At 38.0% G+C, this 21,307-nt stretch overlaps 3 protein-coding genes and 1 pseudogene across 3 annotated transcripts; 1 reads left to right on the forward strand and 3 right to left on the reverse strand.

The window, feature by feature from the left end:
* Positions 1 to 2,827: 2,827 nt before the first annotated feature.
* Positions 2,828 to 3,748, reverse strand: LOC115688503 (uncharacterized). Its single transcript, XM_030614329.2, has one exon. It carries the CDS (start codon positions 3,638 to 3,640, stop codon positions 3,050 to 3,052), a length of 591 nt encoding a protein of 196 aa, XP_030470189.2. The 5' UTR covers positions 3,641 to 3,748; the 3' UTR covers positions 2,828 to 3,049.
* A 4,129-nt stretch (positions 3,749 to 7,877) lies between these two features.
* LOC115692280 (tetrapyrrole-binding protein, chloroplastic-like) lies at positions 7,878 to 13,209 on the forward strand (annotated as a pseudogene).
* A 511-nt stretch (positions 13,210 to 13,720) lies between these two features.
* LOC130139954 (late embryogenesis abundant protein At1g64065-like) lies at positions 13,721 to 14,582 on the reverse strand. Its single transcript, XM_056317977.1, has one exon. The coding sequence runs from the start codon at positions 14,481 to 14,483 to the stop codon at positions 13,893 to 13,895; it is 591 nt and encodes a 196-aa protein (XP_056173952.1). The 5' UTR covers positions 14,484 to 14,582; the 3' UTR covers positions 13,721 to 13,892.
* A 5,445-nt stretch (positions 14,583 to 20,027) lies between these two features.
* On the reverse strand, positions 20,028 to 20,899 carry LOC115668183 (uncharacterized). The gene has a single exon (XM_030589677.2). The coding sequence runs from the start codon at positions 20,790 to 20,792 to the stop codon at positions 20,202 to 20,204; it is 591 nt and encodes a 196-aa protein (XP_030445537.2). The 5' UTR covers positions 20,793 to 20,899; the 3' UTR covers positions 20,028 to 20,201.
* Positions 20,900 to 21,307: the final 408 nt, after the last annotated feature.

Raw genomic sequence — 21,307 nt, forward strand, 5'->3', positions numbered from 1 at the left:
CGTGAGTGATAACTTGGAAGCTAATCAATCTATGGTGGGAATACAAGTATAGTTTTGGAAGGGAGGATGCTGTCCGCAACAGGTAACTTTGGTTCTTGAGGGAGGGATGTCTACTACAGCGATGCCCGCCGATCGAGACCGTGGCTTTGTCCTCCATTGGACGCATACTTTTCCTCGTGAGCAGGCCCTCGAACCAAACCATATGCAGGCAAGAATGTTGACCAAGAGAAATTAGGTGGAAATGATGTTGATGGGGTCTGGTCAGAGTAAACCTGAACTGGAAGGCTGCTAAGCTTTTCTTTAATGATATTTTACGAGAGTATCTACCGCCCGCCATTGTGGACTTGAGAGAGCAGTCGCTTTTGAGTCACGTTCGGGAATCGGGAGAGAGGAGAATGGGGTTCTTCGAGGGAAAGATTACGAAAGTCAGCACCAGTTTAGCTTAAAAGGAGGTGTTTGCGTGATGGGAATCATAGAACTTTCTTCTCCGTGAACAGAGTTATGGACTTTTGACTCGATAAAAACGACTAGGTCTCGACTTTGCAGCGATCTGCTTAACGAGAGCTATATAGAAATTAGAGGAGAAAATGACAGTATAATTGACATCTCAACTAATGCCGATGATCGTACTCATACGAAGTGTGTCGGTTTATTATTGATGGAATTGCTTGTCGGCTGAGAAATATTCTAATCGCAAAACTATCTAAAATTGGGCAAGGATTAGCTACCGCTCGCTAGGTGTATCCCATTTGTTTGGTGTGGCCAACCATTCACTTGCACACTTTACCACACATAATCATTTACAAAAGGGAAAAACGGATAAAAAATTTCAAGCTATGCCCATTATAATATATTTACCCAAAATCTTTTTCTGTGATACAAATTTTTTTATACATGTACCTATGTGATACATTTACCTTTCGTTAAGATTTCGTCAATGGGTATCATTAAAATTCTATCTTCATGGATGTCGGAAGGCAACGGTGTTGACAGGGTACCTACGTGACTTAAATGAAATAAAAAAAAAACGTTGTGTTGGCTGAAAAATCATCTGACAGAACCTTGATAGAGGGTAAATATGTCACTTAGGTATAAGTTTGAGGTTTTTATGTTACAATAAAAATTTTAGGATAAATGTATCACAATGGACATAATATGAGGTTTTTGATGTTATATAAAAAGTTTAGGATAAATGTGTCACAATGAGCATGTTTAGGAATTTTGGTGACTTTTTCCCTTTACAAAAAGAACCCCAAAACCCAACTTTTTCCCAATATTTCTCTCTCCCACTTGCAACCACACCAGGCTGCCTCTGTTCCACCACGGCCTCCTGCTCAGCTCCCAAAGTCTAGCCCTCACCCCGAGTTTAGCTGTCGAAGGTCGAAACCCGTTTTAGTGGTTCTTACTCGCTGGAATGTACGTTTCATGGTATTAATCCTAAAATATCGTGAAGTTATTATATAGATTTAGTCTATGTAGACCTACACCATTTTACTCATTGGTCATGTCCCACTAAGGGTTTTAAACATTCGTTGATCATGATGATTTTGGTCTAGATAGACTCATCTATTTGATAATTTTCTTAAAACACCATACGGCCCGTCATAATATAAATCGGAAGCTAATCATATCTTGTAATCAAATCAAAGTGAAATCATCAAAAAATAAATTGATGAAAAATAATGAACACTAGATATTTACATGGTTCGATTCGAGATCGGAACCTACTTTGCGGGGAGAGCAGTTGATGTAGAAAGATACCTAAATGAAGGGGGAGCAGTAGGAGATTATTGAGATGCACGTGAGAGTTATGTTAGAGAAGTCCCACATCGGAGAATTGGTGATACAGAGTAGTTAATATATCTTAGTTGGCCCATAACTCATTGGCTTAAACTTTTGAGTGAATGTTAGTCCAACTAGATATGTTGATGGGCTCCTATTTTGGCTCTCGCTTATCGATCTCTCCAAGTAAAGGTATCGGATTTCTGCTGTGCAATCCTAACAATATGAGCCCCACCTTTTGTCTGCACACGGTACGCAATACAAAAGGAGTCCAAGCAGGCAAAATCGGAATCTTCATGTGCAATTGTAAGGCCTTCGAGAAAAGAAATTTAGGCTTCGTAGGTTTTGCGGAAAATGAATGATTTGGAAAATATTTTACTAAAAATATTAAAATGTATCGCTTTAAATAATTAGTTAATAAAAAACATTATCATTATGGACAACAATTTATGTTTAAATATTTTTATGGACGATGAAAATATTTTGCGTTCATTCATTTATATAAGTGATACAAACGATAATAGTTAGGAAAATATTTCCCTCGTCATTTATTTTTCATGAGACAAACACACCTTTAATTTAAATAGGATAATGTGAGATTCTTTTCCTCGCATTTGACCAACAACGATTTCTCGGGTTACTGGTTCTTATATATGGGTTCAGATCGAATTTTGCACGAGTTCAAACTCGAGATATAATTTAACACGGCCAACACACTTAGGAAGTTAGGGATGTCTAGATTCTTGAAATTTCGGTTTCTTCTTTTAAAGCTCTCGGCTCTTCTTGTCGAGCTAACATACATATTATAGTTGAAAGACAGATTATTTGTGTCAAGATTAGACAAATTCACAAGACTAAAGACAAATTTTTTTTATTGAGTTTTTGGATCTCGTACTTTTTTTGTTCTTGACAACATCTCAATTATGCAATTATGTTCGAATTGTTATGCCTTTCGCGGCCAGTCGAATTCCACCGTGGGGCCACCAAACTTATAAACTTCAGTTTGCATTTTTATGGTTATAAAAAAAATGAAGACAACATACTCTACACAAATATTTGTCACAAATCCCTCCATTCATAATATTTATCAAAGTACAAACAGGTCACGTAAAATTGAATTAAGGCAGAAAATCAACAATAAATGTATACAAAATTTCACATAATACATGGATAACCAAAAAAAGAAAATGAAAAGGAAAACCTAACGACTAGAAGCAAGCGCTAAGCACACAAGCCACCTAATTTAGAAATCACACACTTGCACCTCTCATTCACATGACAAGGACTGGACCGCCTTTGTCGCTGTAACGATAGCCATGGTGCAATTCATCTGGGATGTCTTCGTCTTCTTGAACATGAACATGATCGTTACCTTCCCTTTGAGCGCACCTTGACTGTTCAACGTTATAATCCCCGAACTCAAATCGCTCCCAAGATTCGATGTTGTGGACAAATTAGCAGAGCTCAGAGCCACGTTCACATCGATCTTCTTGGTGGACTTGAAGTTGGCCTTGCTCTTGGGAATGACCGCTTGTCCCACTTGGACACCTCCATAGGTGAAGTCAACAGTAGAAGCATCATACTTGAAGGGACCCCAGTTGGTGTTCTTGACCCGGATCGGAGCGACAAAGGTCATGTCGAACGAGGGTGAGGCCTGAGTCCCGACGTTCAAGGTTTGGACATCGAACTCGCCAACCCTGAACTTGGGGGACTTGAACTTCATGATGACCAGGACGAAGAAGAGGGCTTGGACTACCTGAAAGATGACGAAGGCGATGATGCCGATCGTCCATTTCATCCTCTTCTTACGCTTCGCCTCCTCGTCCATGTAGTGCAGCGATTCATTGTCCTTCGACATTGTCTCTTCTGAACAGAAGGAAGTTTTCTGTTTCTTCCTTGTTGTGTGATCTCAATTTGGTGTTTTCTCAACGAATTTGGAGAAGCTGTGAGGATTGTATTGAGGAGGTAGGCTTTTATACAGATTCTGGCGCGTACCCAAGACGACTAATTATGACCAAAGGCTCCTTCCACATGCCAAAAGCACCCAATATTGAAAATTCTAACGTTCTAGACGAACGCGAGTTCATACGTGGATTTTCTTTTCTCTAATATGAAATGGAATATTTATTGTCGAAAATTAGAAGCTTCGATGATTGTGCGGTCACAACCACAACGCTAAGCCTCCGGAGGTACACACGGACAAAAGTAGGCGGAGAGAGCTTGAGTTTATTGACTTTTCAAACGCTCAGGATGTTTGAAGGCTCCTAAGGTTTCGTCACCGGAGCAAATGGAACAGTTAACTACGTCTTATCGTTGATTATTAAAAGGTAATCTTCGCTGATCTCAGGTTAAAAAATACTTAGTTGAGGTCCGCCGATACTGGCCATGCCACGTGACCATTGTTACTAAAATTTGAATTATTTAATTGGCTAACATAGCCATTAACCTTTGTCTTTCCTACCAAAAACAAAACCTTCGTCTTAATCCCAAATGTGAAGGTTTGGATTCTTCCATTTCACTATACAAACCAACAGATTAGTACGCAAAACAAAAAAGTATGCTCTATTGCAAGACTAGGTTTTTAGCTGGTAAAAGGGCACGATGATTAACCTCCCTATGGCAGTGTAGATCCCAATCTCTTAATTACGCTTCAATGTGATCAAGCTACTCATCACGTGGTAGAGGATGACTTAGGGTTCATTTAGCACGTTGGTCGTTAAAAACAACACTCAAGATCTTCATAACTAGAATCTAGATCACATAATCGAGTAAAATGGATTTGTGGATTTGCGCACCTGATTTAGAATTCATCGCTTTTGATGCGAAATAGCGACAATCATTAGCGCAAGTTATTCTCTTCTATTACCCTCTGTATCTCAATAAGACTGCATTTCACAATTAGCGTTTGCTTTTTATGTGAGATAATGTGTGTGTCAGGGTTCGAGGATGGACTTGACCTCTATTTATAGAGTTTTAAGCCAGACCTTCACATCATGGGTCAGGCCTAACTCAACCCACACTAGCCAGTCCTATATTAGACTATTTAAGAATCTTTATATCTTACCTTATTAGACCAAGTCTGTAAAACGGTTAATTGCCATCTCAATTAATTTAGCCCACATAAAAAAAAAAAACTCTTACATAGCAACTTCAATATTGTCAAATAGTCGAATAGCCTTGACCTAAAATCAAGTAATTTACTAAATCATTTTGAATATGGCTCACATATGAAAAAAATATTAATTTTGATTGATAATCAACTTGTATGGCAGGACGGGAAAGTAGTTTAATTGTCTCCAAATAAGCTAAATAATAATTGCTCCATTTCAAAATTCTAAATTGAGATAGACAGAGTGACGAAAATATTGGGTAGGTTTGGGTTTCCATGTCAATGGTAGGCCATTGCATTCGCTAGTCGTCACATGTCCAAATGGGGCCCACTATTTGTTGGGAGCGCATATCATAAGCCTGATATCTTCACTTGGAGGGATCGCCAAGAGAGAGTACATGTTTGAACCCATTAACATATCTAATTGGATAAACATTCACTTAAAACTTAAGCTAATTGGTTATGAGTCAACTTGAATATATTAATTGCTCCACACCATATCAATTATCCGATATGAGACTTTTCTTAACACAACTCGTATGTGTATCTCAAAAATATTCCTCTCACGTGTGAACTTAGTGTTAGTTATGCTCCCTCCTTTAATTTAAGTATTCTTCTGCATCAAGATTTTTCAACTTGAATCTCTATCAATGCCCAACTTCATTCCTAATCTCTTTCTCGAGACCGAACCATGAAGTCTGCCATCGGCCCTGCATTATTACACTATAAAGCCTAAAAATCACGTTGGTCACTGGATTCCTTCCTCGAAATATTCACCAAATACCGGAACGGATTAGGGACCCACAAATCTACCATCGGATCTGATACAATTTGTTGAGGTTGTTGGATATTTTAACAGTTTTGAAATACTTTTTATGGTAATGACTTTGATAGAAGTTTTGACCGCCATGAAAGCTATCATCTTGTAATGGTTTTATAATGATTTTGTTACGTTGATTTATTTTTTTTCATAAACCCTCCATTTAATAACGGCTTTACAACCGTCATAATTTTAACAATCATCAATTGTTTTATAACGATTTCTTAACGGCACTCTCTTTTGTTTGAATATAAAATTAAAATTCAAACCACAATACTTTAAGATACACCGAATTAGAAAAAGAGAATTTTCCTTTCCTTTCTTTGCTAGGTTATACACAAATGTTGTTCATTTTCCTTCTTTTATATGCGGAATAAAGACAAAGGTCTATTATATCTTGGGAGGATAGTCACTAGAGCCTATTGCGACGGGTTTCGTATTCCGGTGGACGGAATTATCTTTAAGGACCCTGCTTGCACCCCTAAGACAATTTCATCTTATTTTCTCATCTTTTTCAACAGATTTCCAAGAATTCTTATTTTTCATATTATTTAATATTTTTCCAACAATCTTAAGGATAATTGCCTTATGGATTCCCAAACTGAAACTACCACTACTACCACCGCTGTTGGAATTGAACAAGGACTTGGAGATGGTGAAGGACAGTATCACATATTCGTGGGCGGTTTACGATGGCCATTACGAGATATCTCAAGAAAAGCCGGATCCTTTGGCTCGACTACGCTTCCTCCTCTGTGGAAATTGGCGACCACTTTTTCTTATGCGTTGAGGCTTGTCGACACCGAATTTGCACTATCGTTGCGTCACCATTTCAGCTGGTCCAACTTCATCATCATGATGGATCAGCATCGGATCAACTCCTACCGCCACAAAGTGACAAATCTCCGCGGTGGTTCCAATTTCAATTGTTCTTGAACTCATTATATCCAATTGAAGCTTCTCCAGATATGTCGTAATCGAAGTTTAATCAAGCTATAGATCTTCATTCTCTGCTCCTTATCTGATTGTTGCTATGGAATTAGAGCTAAGTCCTTTCTCTTTCTCTATTCTCCATTTCCGATTTCTTATTTAGTCAATCGCACTGATCTACTGAGTCTTTTCCTGAATTTCCAAATGCTTCTTCATCGACTTCCATTCTCCATCACCTTTTGGACGCTATTCGCCTAATTTCACTCTTTTAAAACAAATTTACAAATTTGGCCTTTAATGGATTGAAATTTAATTTAACAGAAAGAATTGAAGGCCAAAATTTTGCCCATTATTTTTAATTGGCAACAAGAGTATCTAAGTATGTGCAATTACTTAAAGACATAGATAACGGACCATGTGAAGACTTCATACAAAGTGTGGCTTTAATGGAAAGATATGAGTCATATGATGAATCTGACCAAAATAAAATTTCGTTAGGAAAAAATTAAATTCGTAGATGATAAGGGGGCATATGGCAACCCTTGATTATCTAATTTAAAATAATTGACCAATCAATAAATCATTTAATTCTTTGAAAATGGGCATATGTTGACACCATAAAATGTCCAAGTATTCGGTTGACAATTTTAGATGCAACTGATTAGGAAGTGGAGGGGACATAAATGTCATATAGTTGAGTCCATAATTTCGGATGCAATTGTTAAAGACGTAACCGTCAAAGTAATTGAGTCGATGTAACCGTCAGTGTAGAGAAGTCAAGTAATCGTCAGTGCAGTGAAGTTGTCAGTGTAGTGGGGTGGATGTAACCGTTGTATGTGGGCTATGAATACCATAATTGTGCTTTTTGTGAACTCCCCCAATTAATCCAAGAACTCAACGTTTTTTATTTCAAATTTATCTTTTACGTCACTTTCTTGCAATTTAATGGTGGGCCGTAATTGCCTCCATTTTTTGGACCTTTAAATTTATTGTCATTTACTTTCTTGTTCAAAATCAACAAAAAAATCATTCACAATCTTTATTGATTTACTTATCAACCCATATACTTGAAAAATTTTTTCATCGGTAAGCGAATAGATACATCAATACTTAATTGTGAGTTATCATGATAAAGTCACTAACCATGTGGAGAAGCTATTAATTACCGGTAGAGTTCAAACTTATCTTCTATTATGATAACTTAGAAATCAAATAACACAATTACTATTGGCGTTGATGGGCATATGCTTACTTTTTCACACTACTAATCACGTCAGTGAGTTACTTATGAGTGATAGGCTAAATGTTATATTGTATGAAAATTACTAATCTAGACAACTACATTGCTAATGATTGATGCGTGCATACTTTTCCAAAGGGTGAAAGGCTTACTAACCATCGTGAAAAAAGACTAACAAAAATTGCTTGATATATTGATACTTACTTTTCTTTATATAAAAAGGTTCTCGAGCAGCCTGAGGAGTTACTAAACATGAGTGAATTGGTTAGCAATTTTCTTGGAGAAAAGTGCTTTTCAACTTATTAATATATAGTCAATAACTCTTCATATGAAAGAGGTAATTAAGCATTGACACATCTGGTAATTAACTAGAAAAAGTTAGAGGACTAGTATCACAAGCAGAAAAGAACCGGCTAAGTTTATTAGTTGAATGTTTACATCTTTTGACTCTAGTCACACCTACTTATAATGTTAAGAGCTCCGTGTCCTCATATTAATAGAAGATGGCTTGGCTGGTCCTCTTCCTCCTTATATAGAAAAAACGAGCTAAGTTTTCAGGAAGTTTAGGGCGCGCATGATAATCATTATGTTTATCTATTTTTCTATTTTTCTATTTTTCCAGTTTCCGGGAACAAGTTTGGAAGAAAAATCCGTTTGTCAACACAATTTCATTTTTCTATTTCTAAGACAATTTTTTAGCCCAGAAATAGGTTTGGAACAGTAATGACAAGTTTTTACTTTTATTTTAGGAACAGAAATAAAAATAAAAACTCTCTCCTCCCACTCACTTTCCACCACCACCACCACCATCACCTTTTCTCTCACCCCCACCTCCTCCTCCTCCTCCTCCTCCTCCTCCTTCACCACCGTCTCTGCCACCTCGACCAACCCCTCCCCCTCCTCCACCACCGTCGTTGCCACCACCTCCTCCACCTCCATTGACCTCCTTGAGTGCCACCTCGCCGCCAAGAACTTTTGGCAGGTCGACGAGGAGACCTATAGCCTTCTCATTGACCTAGCCAGCAATGCTGAGATGCCGTAAAACGTCACGCGTGACACGTGTATTTTATTATTACTAATCTTTATTAATAATTAGGCCAGCAGAAGTTAAAATCTGAACATGTTTTAAACATGAAAATCACACAAGTTTAGTCAAAGTACTTATGCTTCTTATTAACATAACTTATCATATTTACAAGTCCAGTCAAACGTTATATAAGCACAAAAAACAAAAGTCTGGGTAAGTCGAGGTTGCCTATCTCCATACTAGATTATACTCCAAAAGTCTGACCGAACAAAAGTCTGATGACGTCATGGATTGATAACTTCACCCTCCGTTGCGAGACCATCATCATCTATGTCGAAGCCCCTTAATGAGCCAACTAACTCGCCGTTGAGATTACAGTACGATGTAACAAAACGACAAGGGACCCATTCTACAAATCCCACGTCGATCCAAACAGTAGAGCTACATTTAGTATATAGTGCTTCGGATCAGGTACAAACACATTTTCATAGACACCTTCGTAATACACGGGAACTCCAAAATGCAGAGGCTGTGGAACATTCATCCTACACATTTGAAAAAGAAATGAGCCGAGGCCAGTAAATGAAATCTCTAGTTTTAAGTTAGGAAAATTAGCTTACCACTTCACCTAGCACAAACTACATACATGCATAACAAACAGTATGCATAATGCATAAAATTTGAATAAATGTTGTACCTTTTCCATCTAGATATGCCATAATGATCTGATCAATTCAATATTCCATAATAATTTCATTTAGATGTAGTTATATGATGTAAAACATTCATGCTCATGCGTTAAGTTCGTTACTTCTTCCTCTCGAATACTCCCGGGACATTTCGATGCATCCCGACCAATAGGGCATCTCGAAACACCCTCCGAGGCATTCCAACCAACGGGGCATCCCGACACATGAGGCATCGTCACCGTTGATTTGTGGGTGGCGGAATTTATACTATTCTCATGCAAGCCATGACAAACAAGTATTTGCATGCATATACTCACCTTGTTTTTACATCACATATCCCTTAAAGCAATGACATGCATCATTCAAGCAAATAAATATAAAGCAATACGGGTTCAGATTCAAAAGGCTAAAGTCTACTCAAGTTCAGAAAGTACACATATCCAGATTTTGAGATAAAATCGGTTTAGAAAATACATATATCCAGATTTTGAAAATAAAGGACACTCGAGTTTAAAATACATATGTCCAGATTTTGAAAATAAAGTCTATTCGAGATCAAAATACACATGTCCAGATTTTGAAAATAAAGTCTACTTGAGTTCAAAATATATATGTTTAGATTTTGAGAGTAAGTTCTGGTCAGTTTTAAAAGCAGACATGTCTAGATTCTGATAATAAAATCTACCTAGTTTAAAGATAGACATGTCCAGATTCTAACAGTAAAATCTGCTGGGTTTCAAAGTTAGACATGTCCAGATTCTGACAGTAAAATCTGTTGGGTTTTAAAAATAGACATGTCCAGATTCTAACAGTAAATTCTGTTTGGTTTCAAAGATAGACATGTCCAGATTCAGACAGAAAATCTGTTCGTTCTCAAAAATAGACTTGTTTAGATTCTGACAGTAAAGTCTGTTCAGTTTTAAAAGTAATCAGAATCAGAATTTGAGACTAAAATCTTCTTAGTTCAAAAGTAAACAGAATCAGAATTTAAGGCTAAACTTTGCTCAGTTCAGAAATCAATAGATTTTTACGAACGACAGTTGAGTCTGAACCTAAAATATGACTTTATCCAAGTTCAAATTCATCATTTCGATTCACCACATGTACCCCCACTTAAGTCAAATGATTAAGTACCTTTTGAACATGCATGAAATTAGCAAAAACATATCCAACCATCACCTCAAATATGATATTTTCGGTTCAAATTTAACAATTTAATTTGCTAATAATTCCACACTTTAAGAAAACAATTCACACACATTATGAACACGTACAAGGCCAGCAAAACAAACCAACAACCATCAAATCTACCATATTATAGCACATAAGATAGCATATCCCAACCATCGAAGTTAAAAGCGAGAAGTAGATTCATTTAACTTAAATCTAGAGTCTTCACTTACATTGCCTAAAATCTGAATGCCCAAAATCAGTTTGTAGATTTTGGATCGGGTGTTAATGAAAGTAGATTCTTTCTGAAGGTTGACAGTGAAAAAGAGTGTTACAATTTAGGGTGAAAATTCCCTTCGATGTTACCCAGATGAAAATGAAACAGAGGAGTAGACTTTGAGGTGGATAATTGCATGTACTCCTAGGTGGCATTTTCTTCTTTCCATCCACGTCAAGGTGTAAGAAGTCAAGACACATTAAGGGTGAGTAATAGCCAAGTAATGATGGCTTATGGCTAGGTGTCAAGTTAATGCAAGAAACTTGGTTTAAGAAGGGCATGTGGCATGCTTGATTCCTCTAAGTATGGTCATGCATGAATCCTCCATAGGCCACGTGAGAGTAATGTCTCTTGAGGGAATTTTGTGAGAATTAAGAAGAAAAACAGAATATCTTCCCCCCCTTAACACCAATTAGAAATTAATTAATGGTTATCAATAATTAACGGGGGAAGAACAGCAGAAGTGCCAAAAGTTGTGTACGGAGCTCACTTTGGTGCCAAAAGTTTCAAACGGATCACTTAAGTGCTAAAAGTTGTGAAAAACGTTCACTTAAGTGCCATATCGCCGGAAATCCGATGTGGCATTTTTTTTATTAATTTCTCAAGCTGATGTGGCTCGCTGGAGGTTGATGTGGCATTTCTTTTCTTTTTTTTTTCCTTTTCTTTCTTTTTTCCTTTCTTTTCTTTTTTTTCTTTTCTTTCTTCTTATTTCCGATGGCCGGCGTCCAGCCACCGGCCATGGCCGGCCTCGCCGGGCGTCGCCTTCCTCCGGGCGAGGGCCGGCCTAGTTGGGCCTCGCCCGGAGGAAGGCGATGCCTCGGCGAGGCCGCCGTGGCCTTGGTGAGGGCGAGGCCGGCCTCGCCGAGGCCACGACTGCCTCGCTAGGCCTCGCCCGGTGGAAGGCGACGCCTGGCGAGGCCGGCCCTGGCCGGTGGCTGGCCTCCGGCCACCGGCCATGGTAGAAGAAGAAGAAGAAAGAAAAGAAAAGAACAAAGAAAAGAAAGAAAAGAAAAAAGAAAAGAAAGAAAAGAAAAAAGAAAAAAGAAAAAAGAAAAGAAAGAAAAAAATCAGAAAAAATATTTAAAAAATTGAATTATACATGTGGAAATGCCACGTGTTATTAAAATTTAAATATAAAAGCCACGTATTAAATTTGATCGGAATTTCTCGCCGTTGGCACTTAAGTGATCGTTTTTTCTCCGATTTGACACTTAAGTGATCGCCGGCGTAAACTTTTGGCACCTAAGTGATCCGTTTGAAACTTTTGGCATCAAAGTGAGCTCCGTACATAACTTTTGGCACTTCTGCTGTTCTTCCCCCAATAATTAACTAAAGTTTAACTAATAATATTATCCATTAACTATTAAGATGAAGGTAAATTTAATTAATATCATACTACTATTAACGTACACATCAACGTTTAGAAATACTAAACACGTTGAACTCGGAACGATTATGTTCCCGAATTCGCGCCTCACAATTTGTGGTCTAACGACAATTTCTATGCATCCATACGAATACTAAGCTAAATAATACTCAGCTTTATAATCTAAGTATTATTATCGAACATGGAAAATTTCCAATATCACATACATATCATTACGAAATTTTTGGATGTCACAAACGCTGCCATCAAGTGTGACTACATCTTCTTCTCCGAGGTCCATTTCATCGCTGTAGCCAACCTCAAGGCAATTGACAACCTATGGCATCGCCATAGCAACGACCACTTTGGATATAACATCCAGAAAAGGCTGTGGGATAAGGCCAAGAGGGACTTCACGAGATTCTTCATCAAGGTCGGGCGGATGAAGAAACTAGACACGGAGGTTGAGCAGTACAATTACAGGTCATTCCCAATTGAGTTCTTGTGGGAGCTAAAGGAGGACACTCTTGAGGGTCACTTGCCACTCACCAATGCCTTGAGAGGGACTTAGTTGCTCAACAACATTCTCACTCACCTTGCTTTCGCTGACATGGAAGAAGAAGAAGAAGAAGAAGAAGAAGAAGAAGAAGAAGAGGAGGAGGAGGAGGCACGAGAACAAGCTAATTCAGCAATCAAGAACGACGGGTTGTTGAAGGGATTGAAGGACAAGAATGCCTCCTTAAAGCCACAACCCAAAAGGGTGTTCAAACCAGAATGCAATAGAATTGTTCAACCATAGGCATTTTTTACTAAGGAATGACATTGAGAGATCATTTGCAGCATTAAAGAATCGCTTCTACATTTTGAGACATATGCATTCATTTATAATTCGAAAGCAAGCACATATTGTAATTGCATGTTGTGCTATTTATAATTACATCTGTGATCAAGACAGGAGGGGGATAATAACTTTTCCCTATACAGAGATACAGAGTACCCCGTTTGGACCTATACAAGATGAGGTCACAGACGATATATCAACCAAGGAGGGAATCGAAATGAACATGCTTAGGAAAAGTATTGCCAATAAAATGGCAAAGGATCATAATACGCCGGAAATTCCTCGAATTTCTATTCTAGGAAATATAAATTTTATGATGTTATCAAACGAATTTAAATTTCGGGAGCAGAAATTTTATGTCATTATCAAACACATTTCTTCGCTAAAAAACTCATCCAGGGAATTGAAATCTATTTCTGACTAGAAATTATTTCCAAGAATAGAATAATTATCATTCGTGCCCTCAAAAGAAATAGAAAATAATAGTCTCATATCGTCAATTGAACAATAAATACGTGAAATTCCAACAGAAGCAAGGTGATAAATGAAAGAACAGGTAAAATTACAAATCTTATCTAATCCACAAAATGTTTGTGACAAAGCACAAGCCGTCTTATGGAGAATCATACACTCTTGCATCCTCATTTACATGTCAAAGACTGGACTGCCTTGGTTGCTGTATCAATGGCCATGGTGCAATTCATTTGGGAGGTCTTCGTCTTCTTGAACATGAACATGACCGTCACCTTCCCTTTGAGCTCGCCTTGGCTGTTCAACGTTATGATCCCCGAACTCAACTCGTTCCCAAGATTCAATGTGCTTGGCAAATTCGCAGAGCTCAATGTCACACTCACATCAATCTTCTTGGTGGACTTGAAGTTGGCCTTGCTCTTGGGAATGATCGCTTGTCCCACTTGGACGCCTCCATAGGTGAAGCTAACAGTAGAAGCATCGTACTTGAAGGGACCCCAGTTGGTGTTCTTGACCCGGATCGGAGCGACGAAGCTCATGTTGAAGGAGGGCGAGGCCTGTGACCCGACGTTCAAGGTTTGGATGTCAAACTCGCCGACCCTGAACTTGGGGGACTTGAACTTCATGATGACCAGGACGAAGAAGAGGGCTTGGACTACCTGTAAGATGACGAAGGCAATGATGCCGATCGTCCACTTCATCCTCTTCTTGCGCTTTGCCTCCTCGTCCATGTAGTGCAGCGATTCATTGTCCTTCGACATTGTCTCTTCTGAACAGATGGAAGTTTTTTGTTTCTTCCTTGTTGTGTGATCTCAGTTGGGTGTTTTCTCAAAGAATTTGGAGAAGCTGTCAGGATTGTATCGAGGAAGTGGGTTTTATATAGATTATGGCGCGTACCCAAGACGAGTTATTATGACCAAAGGCTCCTTCCACGAGCCAAAAGCACCCAATGTTGAAAATTATAACGTTCTAGACGAACGCGAGTTTATACGTGGATTTTCTTTTCTCTAATATGAAATGGAATTATATATTGTTGAAAATTAGAAGCTTCGATGTTTGTGCGGTCTCAACCACAACGCTAAGACAAACCTCTGGAGGTACAAACGGACAAAAGCGGGTGGAGGGAGCTTGAGTTTATTGACTTTTCAAACGCTCAGGATGTTTGAAGGCTCCTAAGGTTTCGTCACCGGAGCAAATGGAACAGTTGAGTACGTCTTATCGTTGATTATTAAAAGGTAATCTTCGTAGATCTCAGGTTAAAAAATAATTAGTTGAGGTCCGCCGATACTGGCCATGCCGCGTGACCATTGTTACTAAAATTTGAATTATTTAATTGGCTAACATAGCCATTTTTTTTTTGGTCAGAGCTAACATAGCCATTAACCTTTGTCTTTTCGACCAAAAACAAAACCTTCGTCTTAATCCCAAGTGTGAAGGTTTGGATTCTTCCATTTCACTATACAAACCAACAGATTAGTACGCAAAACAAAAAAAGTTTGCTCTATTGCAAGACTAGATTTTTAGCTGGTAAAAGGGCACGATGATTAGGGGTGAGCGGTTTCAGGTTCTTTAGAGGTTCCACCTTGAACCTGGAACCTATCCTCGGGTATATGTTCTTCATTTTTTGGAACCTGGAACCTACCCGTCAGAACATGAAACTTGGAACCTGTTCTGTCACAGGTTTCAGATTAGGTTTTAGGGTCTAACATGTTCTTTTTTTATTTAATTTTTAATTAAACAAAACGAAAATGAACACAACAATACTGAATAAGCTTATCATTCACCAAAAAGAATATAAAAGACTAATTTTCCTTGCATTACGATTCAAATAAATACAATTAAAATGAGAAGCCATTGTGTGAATCGATATTAGGAGTGAGTGGTTCCATGTTCCGTATAGATTCCACTTGAAACCTACTCATGAGAATATGTTCCTCATTTTTTGGAACCTGTAATCTACCCTATCATAGGTTCTAGCTTGATTCTAGGATTTACTTAGGTTCCAGATGTATTATTAATTGAATAATTGCAGTGAATCATCACCTTTAATGACCACTATTTGCTGCTATGATCCACTGACCATAACTTATATGAAACATTAATAAGTCATAAAATGAAAATTTAGACTAGTGGCTCTAGACTCATCATCTAACGCCATGAAACATCATAGGATCACGCGAAGACTTAGACAAAAAAAAAACACAAAAAACTTGTTTAGGTTTCAGGTTACTAGTTCCAGGTTCTAGGTTTCACCTACTTAGAAACTGGAACCTACCCGTTGAAACAGGTTCCTTAATTTTTGGAACTTGGAACCTACTCTGCATACTTTGGAACCTGGAACCTACAGGTTCTGACAGGTCAGGCTCTCAGGTTCTAAGTTCTACCTTAAAATCATGCTCACCTCTACCAATGATTAACCTCCCTATGGCAGTGTAGACCCTGATCTCTTAATTACGCTTTAACGTATCAAGCTACTCATGACGTGGTAGAGGATGACTTAGGGTTCGTTTAGCACGTGGGTCGTTAAAAATGAAACCCAAGATCTCCATAGTTAGAATCTAGAACACATATAATCGAGTAAAATGGATTTGTGGACTTGCGCACCTGATTTAGAATCCATTGCTTTTGATGCGGAATATCGACAATCATCAGCGCAAGTTATTCTCCTCTATTACTCTCTGTATCTCAATGAGATTGCCTTTCACAGTTAGCGTTTGCTCCTTGTATGAGATAATGTGCATCAGGGTTAGAGGATTGACTTGACCTTTATTTATAAAGTTTTAAGTCTGGCCCTCTTATCACGGGCCAAGTCTTACTCAGTCACACTAGCCAGTCCTATATTAAACTATTTAAGAATTTTTATATCTTACCTTATTAGACCAAGCTCGTAAAACGGTTAATTACAATCTCAATTAATTTAGCCCACATCAGAAAAAACTCTTACATAGCAACTTCAATATTGTCAAATAGTCGAATAGCCTTGACCTAAAATCAGGTAATTTGATAAATCATTTTGAATATGGCTCACATATGAAAAAATATTAATTTTGATTTATAATCAACTCGTACGATAAGACGGGAAAGTAGTTAAATTGTCTCAAAATCAGCTAAATAATAACTACTTCATTTCAAAATTCTAAATTGAGACAGATGGAGCGACGAAAATATTGGGTAGGCTTGGGTTTCCACGTTAGTGGTAGTCCATTGCATTCACTGGTCGTCACATGTCCAAATGGGCCCACTATTTGTTGAGAGTGCATATCATAAGCCTGAAATCTTCACTTGGAGGGATCGCCAAGAGGGAGTAGATGTTTGAACCCATCAACATATCTAATTGGATAATCATTCACTTAAAGCTTAAGCTAATTGGTTAAGAATCAACTTGTATATATTAATTACTCCACACCGCATGAATTATTTGATATGAGACTTTTCATAACACAATTTATACGTGTATCTCAATAATCATCTCCTCATGTGTGAACTTAGTGTTAGTTCTGCGCCCCCCTTTAATTCAAGTATTCTTCTGCATCAAGATTTTTTAACTTGAATCCCTATCAATGCCCAACTTCATTCCTAGTCTTTTTCTCCGGACCGAACCATGAAGTATGCCATCAGCCCTGCATTGTTACGCTATAAAGCCTAAAAACCACGTTGGTCACTGGATTCCTTCTTCGAAATATTCACCAAACACCGGAACAGATTGAGGGTCCACGAATCTATCATCGGATCTGATACAATTTGTTGGGGTTGTTGGATATTTCAACAGTTTTGAAATACTTTATATAGTAATGGCTTTGATAGAAGTTATGACCACCATGAAAGCCATCATCTTGTAACGGTTTTATAACGATTTTGTTATGTTGATTTATTGTTTTCATAAACCTTCCATTTTATAACGGCTTTATAACTGTCATCATTTTAACACTTATCAATTATTTTATAACGGTTTCTTAATGGCTCTCTCTTTTGTTTGAATATAAAATTAAAATTCAAACCACAATCCTTTAAAAGACACTGAATTAAAAAAAGAGAATTTTCCTTTCCTTCTCATATCTTTCCTTTCTTTGCTAGGTTATACACAAATGTTGTTCCTGTTCCTTCTTTTTTGTGCGGAATAAAGACAAAGGTCTATTGTATCTTGGAAGGATAGTTGCTAGAGCCTATTGCGACGAGTTTTGTACTCCGGTGGACGGAATTATCTTTAAGGATCCTGCTTGCACGCCTAAGAAAATTTCATCTTATTTTCTTATCTTGTTCAACAGATTTCCAACAATTCTTATTTTCATATTATCTAATATTTTTTCAACAATCTTCAGGATAATTGCCTTATGGATTCCCAAACTGGAACTATCACTACTACGACCACCGCTGTTGGAATTGAACAAGGACTTGGAGATGGCGAAGGACAAGTATCACATATTCGTGGGCAGTTTATGGTGGCCATTACGAGATATCTCAAGAAAAGCCGGATCCTTCGGCTCGACTATGCTTCCTCCTCTGTGGAAATTGGCGACCACTTTGTCTTCTGCGTTGAGGCTATTCGTCACCTAATTTGCACTATCGTTGCGTCACCATCTCAGCCGCTGCAACTTCAACATCATTATGGCGCAGCACCGGATCAACTTCTACCGCCACAGAGTGACAAATCTCCGCGGTGGTTCCAGCTTCAATTGTTCTTGAACTCATTATATCCAATTGAAGCTTCTTCAGATATGTTGTAATCGAAGTTCAATTAAGCTATAGATCTTCATTCTCTGCTCCTTATCTGATCGTTGCTATAGAATTAGAGCTAAGTCCTTTCTCTTTCTCTCTTCTCTATTTCTGATTTCTCATTTAGTCAATTGCACTGATCTACTCAGTCTTTTCCAGAATTTCCAAAGGCTTCTTCATCGACTTCCATTTTCCATCATCTTTCGGATGCTGTTCGCCTTATTTCACTCTTTTAAAACAAATTTACAAATTTGGCCTTTAATGGATTGAAATTTAATTTAAGAGAAAGAATTAAAGGCCAAAATTTTACTGATTATTTTTAATTGGCAACAAGAGTATCAAGGTATGTGCAAATGCTTAAATACATAAATAAATGACCATATGAAGACTTCACACAAAGCGTGAATTTAATGGAAAAAGATATGAGTTATATGATGAATCTGACCAAAATAAAGTTCCGTAAGGAAAAAATTAAATTTGCAGACAATAAGGGGTCATATGACAACCGTTGATTATCTAATTTACATTAGTCAACTAATCAATAAATCATTTAATTTTTTTAAAAGGGGCAAATGTTGACCCTAGAAAATGTCCAAGTATTCGGTTGACAATCTTAGATGCAACCGATAAGGAGGTGGAGGGGACATAAATGACAAATAGTGGAGTCGATAATCTTGGATGTAATCGTCAAAGATGTAACTGTCAAAGTAGTTGATATAACCGTCAGTGTAGAGGAGTCGATGTAACAGTCAAGTAAACGTCAATATTATAGTGGAAAGTAAATTTACTTATAAGTTAGAGGACTAGTATCACAAGCAGAAATAGAAGGTGGCTTGGCCGGTCCCAAATGTTTGGGACCTTTAAATTTGTCGATTTACTTATCGATCCATATACTTGGAAAGGTTTTTCATTACTAACTTTTCCACAAAACAGATAAATCAATACTTAATTTTGAGTTATCATGACAAAAGTCACTAACCATGTGGACAAGCTACTAATTACCGATAGAGTTCAAACTTATCTTCTCTTACGATAACTTAGAAATCAAATAACACAATTGCTATTTGCGTTGATGGGCATATGCTTACTTTTTCATACTAATCATGTCTGTGATTTGATTATGAGTGACAGGCTAAATGTTATTTTGTATGAAAATTACTAATCTAGACTACTAAATTACTAATAATTGATGCGTACATACCTTTCCTAAGGGTCAAATGCTTACAAACCATCCGAAAAAGACTAACAAAAATTGCCTGATATATTGCTACTTACTTTTCTTTATACAAAAGGGTTCTCGAATACACTAAGGAGTTACTAAACACGAGTGAATTGGTTAGTAATTTTCCATGGAGAAAAGTTTTTTTCACCTTTTTAATAGATAGTCCGTAACTTTTTATATGAAAGAGGTAATTAAGTGGAAAGAACTGGCGAAGTTTATTAGTTGAATGTTTACATCTTTTGACTGGAGTCACACCTACTTATAATGTTAGGAGCTCCGTGTCATCGTATTAATAGAAGGTGGCTTGGCCGGTCCCGTTCCTCATTATATAGAAAAAAACGAGCCAAGAGTTCAGGAAGCTAAGAAGAAATAGAAAATAAGAGGCTCATATCCTCAATTCAACAATAAGTACGTGAAATTTCAACATAAGGAAGGTGATAACAAATGACAAAAGAATAGGTAGAATTGCAAATCTTATCTAATCCACAAAATGTTTGTGACAAAGCACAAGCCGTCTAACGAAGAATCACACGCTCTTGCATCCTCATTTACATGTCAAGGACTGGACTGCCTTGGTTGATGTATCAATGGCCATGGTGCAATTCATTTGGGAGGTCTTCGTCTTCTTGAACATGAACATGACCGTCACCTTCCCTTTGAGCTCGCCTTGGCTGTTCAATGTTATGATCCCCGAACTCAACTCGTTCCCAAGATTCGATGTGCTCGGCAAATTCGCAGAGCTCAATGTCACACTCACATCAATCTTCTTGGTGGACTTGAAGTTGGCCTTGCTTTTGGGAATGATCGCTTGTCCCACTTGGACGCCTCCATAGGTGAAGCTAACAGTAGAAGCATCGTACTTGAAGGGACCCCAGTTGGTGTTCTTGACCCGGATCGGAGCGATGAAGCTCATGTCGAACGAGGGCGAGGCCTGCGTCCCGACATTCAAGGTTTGGACGTCGAACTCGCCGACCCTGAACTTGGGGGACTTGAACTTCATGATGACCAGGACGAAGAAGAGGGCTTGGACTACCTGTAAGATGATGAAGGCGATGATGCCGATCGTCCACTTCATCCTCTTCTTGCGCTTTGCCTCCTCGTCCATGTAGTGCAGCGATTCATTGTCCTTCGACATTGTCTCTTCTGAACTGATGGAAGTTTTCTGTTTCTTCCTTGTTGTGTGATCTCAGCTGGGTGTTTTCTCAACGAATTTGGAGAAGCTGTGAGGATTGATTGTATCGAGGAGGTGGGTTTTATATAGATTATGGCGCGTACCCAAGACGAGTTATTATGACCAAATGCTCTCTCCACACGCCAAAAGCACCCAATGTTGAAAATTCTAACGTTCTAGACGAACGTGATTTTATACGTGGATTCCTTTTTCTCTAATATGAAATGGAATTATATATTGTCGAAAATTAGAAGCTTCATTTATTGTGCGGTCTCAACCACAACGCTGAAGCAAACCCCCGGAGGTACAAACGGACAAAAGCAGGTGGAGAAAGCTTGAGTTTATTGACTTTTCAAACGTTCAGGATGTTTGAGCACTCTAAGGGCGCGAGATTTGGAGCAGAAATAAGAAGTAGAAAAAATCTACTTCTTTGTTCCTAGAAATAGAAAATAGAAATAGAAAGGTCCGCCCCCAAGCCG

This window comes from Syzygium oleosum, unplaced genomic scaffold (genome assembly GCF_021117445.2).
Source record: "Syzygium oleosum isolate NSW1041296 unplaced genomic scaffold, Sole_v2.1 Sole_v2.14, whole genome shotgun sequence".
Taxonomy (NCBI): Eukaryota; Viridiplantae; Streptophyta; class Magnoliopsida; order Myrtales; family Myrtaceae; genus Syzygium; species Syzygium oleosum.

Coding starts and splice junctions, on each gene's coding strand:
- LOC115688503 (XM_030614329.2), bottom strand. CDS start 3,640: ATGTCGAAGGACAATGAATCGCTGCACTACATGGACGAGGAGGCGAAG.
- LOC115668183 (XM_030589677.2), bottom strand. CDS start 20,792: ATGTCGAAGGACAATGAATCGCTGCACTACATGGACGAGGAGGCAAAG.
- LOC130139954 (XM_056317977.1), bottom strand. CDS start 14,483: ATGTCGAAGGACAATGAATCGCTGCACTACATGGACGAGGAGGCAAAG.